The following is a 9,926-nucleotide window of genomic DNA, read 5'->3' as shown; positions in this document are numbered from 1 at the left end:
GAACGGTGTGTGATTCCTGTCGCATACGTATCCACGTGAGCATAGTCGTGCCCCCCATCTCGCTATAAGTGTCGGTGACCGAAGCCGTACTCCGGCTGACTCGTCATCAAGTCATCCGGGTTCCTGTAACATGTGGAAGTGGTCGGTCCGATGCCGCTGCAATGCGCCTTGCAAGGCTTTGTCTCACGGATCCCGATACTGGACCAGTGTTAGATCTTACGGGAAAAGCCCCGCCAGCCATCCAAGGTGGCTAACTTGGGACAGATGGCGAACTACCAATGGACTTGCAAGGTACCGATCGTTGCCAACGCAGCACAGTAGGGCAATTGGTGTCTTTGAACCCGAGTAGGCAGCTGCTGTCCTTGAACCCCACTCCTATATACGTTTCTCTTGCTCTCTTTTGGCCGAGAAGGGAAACTAGCGAAGATCCGAACTCTAGGGTTTAGATCGGGAAGTGCATTCGTAGAATCTGAAAGATCTCGTCGCAAAGGCACCGCCGTCATCGCGGGCGACGGACGCCGTTGCTATCTCTCGGTTCCCCTTCCTAGTCGATCGCATTGGATCTGAGCTTTGCTCGTCGTGGTGATGTGAATTGATCCCGGCGAGAGCTTCTGGTTTTGGGTCCACGCGTCGTCTCGAAACTCCTCATGTGAGATCTCTTTCTGGATTGCGGGATAAAAATGGTGTTTTGTTTCGTTTTTGGGACAATATTTAACTTAGGTGCCTCGTTTCCATCCCAAAATATGAAGGTAACAACGGATGTTTGAGTGATTTGATTCCAGCGAACTGATTAAGAAGCGTATTAATTTGCTTTAGTTTGGCACTGAAGGGCAAAATAGGAAATGAATGATCTGATTCGATTAATAGGTTCTGATCTTCTTATTCTCATTATGACGCATCATAAAGGATTGCAAGTATATTCTGAATCTCAAGAAACCTTCCAACAGAATGCTCTGAGTTTTTGGCACATAGCAACGAATGTGTCAAATCAGAAGCATCAACAGAAACTTTGGGTTTAACTGTTCATGGATTACTCGTGAATATGGTTCCATAATGATATGATCCTTCTTCATCTTCCTTGTTTCTGTGTACAGTTGTATACAGTTGTCACGAAAGTGGATGCAGCAGATCTTATGCATGTGATCTTGAAAATAAGACTTTCCTTTTGTGTTATTCTTGATATTCAACTCACATGTTCTATTCTTAATTACAAAGTCTAGCAAACAATTTTCATGAATTTATATTCCATCGTTACACTCTGTGCCTTTCTTGTAAATTTTTCTGTATTCATTGATGCAATGCACACACATATGAAAAATTGTGATCTGCCTCTATATTAATATTCAAAGTCTGATGCTCACATGCTGAACATTAAATTCATTCTGACTATATCTGTAGAATGGGATCCATCTAATTCTTTATTTTGTGACACAGAATTCTTAGATATAGCCTGTCCACATGGGTTCCAAGTTAGTGGAGGAACTGCTAGAGAATTCTGTAGGAGTTCACTTTTCTGGACTTCACGTGGATGATATAGAACTAAGAAATTCTGAACAGCAGCTGCTAGCAACTGCTGAGACCGAGAATGGCTGCAGAGAACCCTTCGTAATAGGTTAGTTCTTATGAGTGATTCACCGAATTTTTTGGTATTTCATGCCTTGTTGTCATATTTATATATGTGATTAAATAAATACTTATTTCTATCCATGCTTTGTAAGAAAAGATTTAATTTAAGCATTCAAGAAAGTTCCTAGTTGGTTACAAGAATTAAGATTTGGGATAAATTTATTGTTTGATGTTAAATATATGTAAAAATTTTCCACAGTTTACAAAGATGAGAGAGAGAGAGAGAGAGAGAGAGAGAGAGAGAGAATTGTGGAAGTTGGAAATTTCCATAATCCATGTGCCGAGAAGTTCTCCCACCAGCAAATTTGTCTTTGGCAACATCTTTTCTACCAACTTTCTGTCATAATCAAATTTGTTGGAAATCATTTAGGGGAACTGCAACTTGCCACATAAATTAGGGTACATAGGATGAGCTCCTAATTGCTTCTAGTTTTCTGTGTCATGCATCCGAGGTGGTTGGGTGGGTGTGTGGGGGTGGCATAGAGGTCCAACGGATATCCTAAATTTTAAATCTTCATTTAATTTGGTAGGTTTTATTTTATATAAACCATTTCATTATTTGGTTATTTTCACTGAGAATGATAATGATCATTTGATTTGTAGGATGGATCATCAAGGCTTGAAACTTTAGTTTTGGTTGGTATTGTTGATTTGAGCATTTTGGTAAGTTTGTAGTTGGATGTTAAAATAAGAAAAAGATAAGATGTAAATATTTCAAGAAAATCTAGAATATTAGGAAATGTTTTGTGTGTTAGGTATAGTTTTAGACGAAATGTTTTATGGATGTTAGGAGATTATAAGTCTGGATGCATAGTTCTTGACATAAATCATAAACATGTATGTGTTTAATGCTAGGTGTCAGCTGTCTTTTCGTCTTTTAATATGGGGATGTTGGCAAGAAATGATCATAATATCAAGATCTACAAAAAATTGAGTTGGCTATGATGAAAATACTTGTTTATGCTACAAGACAAATAGATTGGGAAAGTTGAAATAGGTCAAATGCAGTATCATTGTGTCAATGTGAGCCTGGAAGATGCATTTGCAGTAACATGATCTGTTTTCCCTTTGGACCAAATTCATATCAACCAATCAAATCTATTGGTTGGAGCTGAAATGGCTAAAACCTGAATGGAAGCCACACCTTTTAAACCAATACAGCTGGATCAAGGTAGCCTTCAATTTTTGGTCCTTGTTTAGGTTCATGCTTTGCAAAATATTGAAATGGTAATTGTCACAGGATTGAGCCACATCTTACTATATAAGGGCTCTCAGTAGTTTTACCTTCTCTGCATCATGATCGGCCCTTATTTTAGTTTAAGGCAGGTTATATTGTAGATGTTTCTTTAAGTGGTATAACTGCAACTTTCAAAATGTAGGACTTATTTTATGTAGATTTTAGAATAACAGTTGCAGTTTTTTTCGTTCATAGGTTTGCAGGCTGGTTTGTAATGTCATCATGGTGACTCTTCGAAGAGGTTGAGCTGATAGGTTGAAAGAGGGAATTTTTACATGGATTCTTTAAGCCATAAGCATTGAAGTGGTTCGTGAGAAACTTTTTCTCCATGTCCAATGTTAGTCCTTTCGGAAGCAAAAGATTTTTACAGATATATTGCTAAAAAGAAAATTCTTGTAAAAACAAATTATTCCTAGTCCCTGTTTTAGAACTACATGCTAAGAATAGTATTGAAATTCTAAATTGATAACACTTGATGTTTCAAGTTCTAAATTGATAGAACTTCTAAATTGATAGACTGACTTTAAGGATTCAAATGACTTAAGAACTTGCATAATATATATAGCACTTGATGAAGAATGGAAAATGGATAGGCAATGTTGCATATTGGATGTTATCACTTATCAGGTTTTGGTTTGTTGCCAAACATGAGAGTAAAAGATTTGAAAGGTTGATTTGGAAACATATCACCTTGCCATCAGATGGACAGGTTGATCTGAAAGGGTGATGATTGAGCAACGAAACCACCTTAACCCATTTGTAGCCAAGTTAGGGCAAGAAAGGGCTAGTAAAGCTTGCTTGCTAAGTCCTTATGGTAATTTCTTATATTTTGTTTTCATATGTCATTTTTAGTGGATTTTCAAGAAGTCTCTAGAATCTGATTTAACTTTATTTGGAGTATGATGAGTTATAATTTGGTTATAGAATAGGCTAGGCAAGTTGTATAGGTACCAAGGGTCATGGTTTGACATATCGAGCGGACCTGTATCACTCGGGACATATTGATTTGTCAGGTCACTGGACCGTCGACTAGCCTGAACTGGGTCATCCATTTCTGAATAGGCCTTGCTGCTCCATAAGCCCAATAAACCAGGCTTATCATCTTGTACCAGGCCTGTACTGAGAGGTAAGCCTGACCGGGGTGGGCATACTCAAAAGAGATCCGTTAGGGTTTCTTTTGGGGGTATAAAGAAGGTTGAACCACTATTCAGCCCTCTTTTCCTAATCTATTCTCAGCCTCTCACTCTTAATCCTACCCATCAAACAATTTTCTTCTAGCTCCTATAAATCCCACTAATACTTTCCCAAATTCAAGCAAGACTTGAAGAGAAGGCCCAATTTCTCAAAGAGAAAGTTCGAATTGAAATCCATTTGAATAAATTTTCAAAATTAGGTAAATCAAACCAAATTTGTTAGCTTAAGTACTTGATTTTAGGTTTAATTAGGTCATTATTAGAGAAATTTCTGTGTTTGGCCTTCAATTTATATTTAATTTAGGAATTGATCCATAAAGATCAAGTCCCAAACTATGTGGATCTACCACAATATGCATGAATCCAGGCTAGATAGCATAGATCCCACATGGATCATTCTAGATCCATCTGGATCTAGCCTAGATCCACATGGTTTCGGGCTGGAACTTCACATATCTAGGCTTCATCTTTGTCAAAATAAGGTAGATCCACATGGATTTAACATTATATTTGGTGAATCTGGACAAGATAGTCAGATGTAACCTAGATCTTACCTGATTTAGACTACATCTTACTGGATTTAGCCTAGATACATTCATTAAGTTTTATGGGTTGATACTGAATAGTTAAATCAATTAGCATGTGTAGTGCGAAGTAGAAGGCGTAAGAAAGTTTTATTAGACACAAGAAAAAGAGATTTGATTACTCTGTTTGACTACACATATTGCCTTTAATAGTGCTGTAATACCCTACTTCTAGTTCCACTCATACCTACACGCATGACTAAAGTAGGATGTCACATTTTAGTTTAATTATTGCTATCAATAATTAAACTAAAATGTGGAAAGTAGGCAATCTTAAAATTAAAACATGCTAATTACTAAACAAAATAATAGGGTTTCCCCTGTACATAGTGGTTTTGACACCCGTGTATACTTATATTATCTAACTAAAGGAAAACAAAAACATAACAGGTCCAAAATTTATACATACAAATGGCCATAGGCCATCGTCCATATTTGCGTTGGCATGGGCCTGCACGTGCTTCTTTCTCTACCCAATTACTTGGGTGGAGTACTAGTATCCTTACCTGCAAAATAGGGTTTATAGTGAGTAATCACTCAGTAAGTATAAGCCTTTATAGTTTTATTCAGGTGAGTATGCATCATGTCATGTGTATCATATTTTAAAATCATTATCACAAGACTATTAATAATAAACACCTCATCTTACGACTTCTTTAGCAAGCATAATCCTATAATATAGCATATGCTAGAAAAAAGGTAAAATTTTACATCGAAATAATTCAAAATGCTTATATGCATATGTAGGAAACATAGCAAATTCATGGACTTCTACGTCTTATATCATAACATATACGAGCACTCTCACTTTGCTCGTCATCATAAGATATACGTGCACTCCTACACCGCACATCATAATATATACGTGTACATCTACACCGTACGTCATAATATATATACGTGCACTCTCACACCATATGTCATAATACGTACGTGCACTTCCACATTGTACGTCATATCATATATATGCATTGTACGTCGTAACATGTCCATGTACTCCTACACCACGCATAATAGAAAACACGTATACTCCTATACCGCACGTCACCATATATATATGCATACAATACATTTTCATCGTAATTCATATATTTTTATGCTTACAAAATATATGCATTCATATTTAGCTCATGCCTAATTCATGATGATCATGTCATTTGAAATATGCTTTCCAAAATACATTATGCATACAATAATTTATACGACTACAATTTTGTAGTGACTTCAACTTATAATTACCTGATTGAATTAAAAAATGACGGTGCCAATGAAAGATCACGTTCCTTAATGATTGAGCATGTTAGGGAGCGATACATCTATTAAATTGGGAGCATAGGGTCATGAGATGCTTTAATTAAGAACCCAATCTCTCAAATTGTTAATAATTCATAGAAAAACTTTGATAAAATTTCTTATAAAATAGACTATATTCAACCTGAAAATTCATCTAAATTCCACCATCAATTTTTCAACAATTCACTCTATAAACAAATGAACTAGTTAGTATTAGTCAAACCATCGTACAATCAAGCCAAACGATCTTGAATTATCATAAAATTTTGTAGAAAACTAAGAGACAAAACTAAATATTATACTAAAACTAGAGTTTGGAGGCTAAACTACCCTCCTAATTCAACTACCAATACCTATTCTATTATACTAAAACTGGGTTGGGACTGTCGAAACTTATAAGCCTCATATCTTGGTATACAGAGGTGGTATTGACTCAATTTCAAATCTCACAGAATCTTAAAGGAACCTTTTTAAACATATTAAAAGACTAGAGTTTAATCATATCCTTAAGGTGGTTAATTCAGCTCGAACATGATCCTTTCTCAGAAAACAGAGAATTCCGAGTACCTCATACAGAGGCCTTAGAATCATAAGAAAATCATCCAAAACATATCCAAAAATTATAGATAAAATCAAAGTCTAGGTTACTCAAAAGCAGTTGAAAAGATCAACCTATAATCTGTAAAACTGAAACCCTAGGGATAGCAAGGGAATAGTTGAGTTTTTCATACGTCAATCTTCCTTAGAGTTGGAGTTTTCTGGCCTTCATGAGAAAAGCCGAGAGAATGATTGAAGAAGAAAAGAAAAGGTTATAGGTTCTTAGGTTGGTGAAGAGGATGAGGTAGAGGTGCTTAAGAGGTTGCCTTGAGATCTAGGGTTCAATCCCATTAGACCTTATTTCAAGTTTTCCTTTTTTTTCCTTTTATTTTTTTTTTCTTTTTTTACTAATGTAATTCTAATGTTGCAGCAATTTCCATTAAGTTTAATTTGGTTTGACAAAGATGACATTTTTGATCTAAACTCATCCTTTAATCTTACTTATGTATCTTAACATTTTTAGTATAACACTCTTTTTTGATTTGTATCTTCATTTAATTTTTCATTGTTCCATCCATGCCTAAGTAGTTTATTATCCTCTATATACACGAGGTTTAAAACTTAAACTTTCTTATTTTAATTATATTTAAACTTATTCAAGCCTTGAGATTCACTTAAGGTCAATTACAATTCAATCCTCACTTCTAGTTATTGTATGTATGCTTATTACTATAACATAACCTTATATTCAAGTTTGCTAGCATACTTTGGCTTGTTGTGTTATGCTTAACGTAAACACTAATGTTTATGTGCTCAACTAACATTTCGTAGAATACTGAGAATGATATTTTTGGAAAATATGTATTTCAATCTTAAAAGCCGAAAACATGAGCATGTCATTTATTATATTTATGAAGTATAAACATCATAAATCATATCACTAAGTGAGGGTAACATATACATATTATTTGTGCTTCTATTGGCATGTTCGTTATAGTTCAAAGTGTGTGAGACTCGGACACTACAAGTGCTCATGATGGAAAAAAGATATAAGTAACTAAACCTGAAAGTTGAGATCTCACAGTTTGTTTTCCTGCACATCCTGTTGACTTTTTATGTCGAGGACTTGAATTGCATTAATGAGAAACATATGATTGCTGCAATGAAGCACATTATAACATACCAGCCAAAAGCTGGCATCTATCTGGCTTCCAGCAGCAAATCCTTGTACTTATGTGCCTTATTCAATGATATTATCTTGTGGTTGATTATAGGATTAATTTTGTCTGGCATGTGTCAAAGTTTAGTTCATTCTGTAATTCCCATTTGGTCCAACAAGATTCTTATCTTCTTGACATTAATATACTGCAGCTGTTTCTTGTTTTGATAATGTGCTTAAGTCTGAGTTACTTAGTCTTTAACTTTCTTATATGTTTTGTCAAACACAGGTGTTGCTGGTGGTGCAGCTGCTGGAAAGACTGCTGTTTGTGATATGATCATAGAGAAACTTCATGATCAACGTGTTGTCCTTGTGAATCAGGTGGACATGGTTCTGACTTGGAAAATATTGTCTTCCTTTTTTATTTCGTGGAGTTGATTTGATTAGAATCATTTAATGCAAGAAAACAGGCATGACCTTTAATATACAAATTGGTACTTTTGGAGATTCAAGGAGAACCTAGATAAAGTAAGCATTAATTTGCAGTACTGTATAGATGAGTGATTTTGCATGTAGGGATAAAATGGTAATCTTCTTGGGTAAAAAGTAGTCTTTTCACGAATGTAGTATATAGTATGTACATAGTACATAATTTTTAATGAGCTGTATTATCATTTGTAATTAATATAATTTGAATATAATATAGTGTTATATATAGGAATCTGATGGGATCATTGTTGTATCATCTACCCTGATCTTTCTCTGATTAATTTATTATTTGGCTTGGGTCATATTTTTATGTATTGTGTCATTGTGTCAAAACTAAAAAGCATGATTCCTATCCATTTCAAACTTGATTGGATCTCAGATCGGATTTAATTAATTCAAGTCAGACCCAATCCATTGACAACTCTACCAATGCAATGTCCTCAGGATTTAGAACTTTCTTAGTTCATACTTAATACAAAATGTTTTTGTAAATTTTTAAATAATTTATGGTATTAATAATATGATTTAATGAATTTCATAATTTGCAGGAAACATAAGTTATCCAGCCTATAAACTAACAATGCTATTGCTCTAGGCAATTATCTTACCAAAAATATCTTTTACATTTTCTTAATGCATGCTTACTGTGGGTGCTCATGTTCTCCTTTAGATAAATAAAATTTATCAACTTTTGTCATTAACTATCTGCTTCTTTCATATGATATACATTTTGCTAGAAGACTAGGACATTATGTAGTTAAAACAAAACTATCTAGTATTTTCTAGGAAAATAGTGATGTAGTTGCATTTTTAATGGCTAATTTTGAATTATCTTTATGTTTTGTTATGAAGATAATGTATATAAAATCAAAATATTATCTAGCTATTGGTGGAAACTAATCTGTTTGTTAGCATGATATGGCAGGAATCTTTTTATTATGATTTGGCAGAAGAGGAGTTGAATCATGTACATGAATATAACTTTGACCATCCAGGTAAAAGGATATTGTTCAAAGAGTTTCAAAGAATCGTTGTCTTGATAACATGAACAAATTTGATTTTTTTTCGAAATATTAATTCTCTTTTGACTGCCAACAAATGGTTTAGCTTCTTAACTTGTTCTGACACTGATTGCTTGATCAAGTTATCATAAATGAATCAATCATGTTTTAATTCTTGTTAATCTTGCAATGTAATATATCTAACCATTAAAGTAAACCTACTGACTTAAACATCACTTTCTAGAAATTAAATTAGAGATGGATGCATTGGTATTTAACATAAATTTTATCTTTGATGTCTAATGATGGTTTTTCTCAACATATGTCTTCCATTTCCACGATGAGTACGCCATAAAACAATAACACAGTTGGAAAGTTAACTGAAATACCCCAGTATCATAGCTTTGACTTAAAATGCAGCAAGATGAGTGATATGGATTTGGCTTTTACCATCACACTTTCTTCAATTAAATTTTGCAAAAGATTTAGTACTCTATGAATTTCAACAATTGGAGAAATAGTTTCTTTGAATTTCTTGCACTAATATAACATCAACGTGGTTAGTTTCACCAAGTTCTTATAGACTTCCACCTTTTCAACTTTTACCTCTCGTTGCAACCTGTACGTGCATCAGTTGCTTTTAGTCATAATTAGCCCTTTCCTGTCTAAGAAAAAGTAGCTGACATCAGCCAGAACTAGTTCGATTTTAGTTGGAATCAGTTGGATACCATCAAGGTCAACCAAATTTAAGTCTGGCCAATCCTGAGAAAAGTGTTTGATTCTGTGATTTATTTTAATTCTGACTTG

The 9,926-nt window shown here is 34.5% G+C and overlaps 1 protein-coding gene across 9 annotated transcripts in view; it reads left to right on the top strand.

Moving 5' to 3' along the window:
- The first annotated feature begins 364 nt into the window (after positions 1-364).
- The window catches only part of LOC135586633 (uridine kinase-like protein 3), a 29,454-nt gene continuing 19,892 nt past the window's right edge, over positions 365-9,926 (top strand). For 6 of the 9 annotated variants that reach the window (XR_010486049.1, XR_010486048.1, XM_065104270.1 and 3 more), the window contains exons 1-4: positions 365-649; positions 1,435-1,612; positions 7,919-8,010; positions 9,044-9,113. Coding sequence is in view for 5 of the 9 variants with exons in the window: in XM_065104270.1 (XP_064960342.1) it covers positions 1,459-1,612; positions 7,919-8,010; positions 9,044-9,113 (316 nt within the window). In the remaining 4 variants the exon portion in view is untranslated. Of the gene's footprint in view, positions 650-1,434; positions 1,613-7,914; positions 8,011-9,039; positions 9,114-9,926 lie in introns of those variants that run through there. The other 3 variants (XM_065104272.1, XM_065104276.1, XM_065104275.1) reach the window with 3 other exon arrangements.

The sequence above is a fragment of the Musa acuminata genome, chromosome BXJ2-4, assembly GCF_036884655.1.
Source record: "Musa acuminata AAA Group cultivar baxijiao chromosome BXJ2-4, Cavendish_Baxijiao_AAA, whole genome shotgun sequence".
Taxonomy (NCBI): Eukaryota; Viridiplantae; Streptophyta; class Magnoliopsida; order Zingiberales; family Musaceae; genus Musa; species Musa acuminata.
The sequence above is the reverse complement of the archived record's forward strand: the minus strand, read 5'-3'. Positions and strand labels throughout refer to the sequence as shown.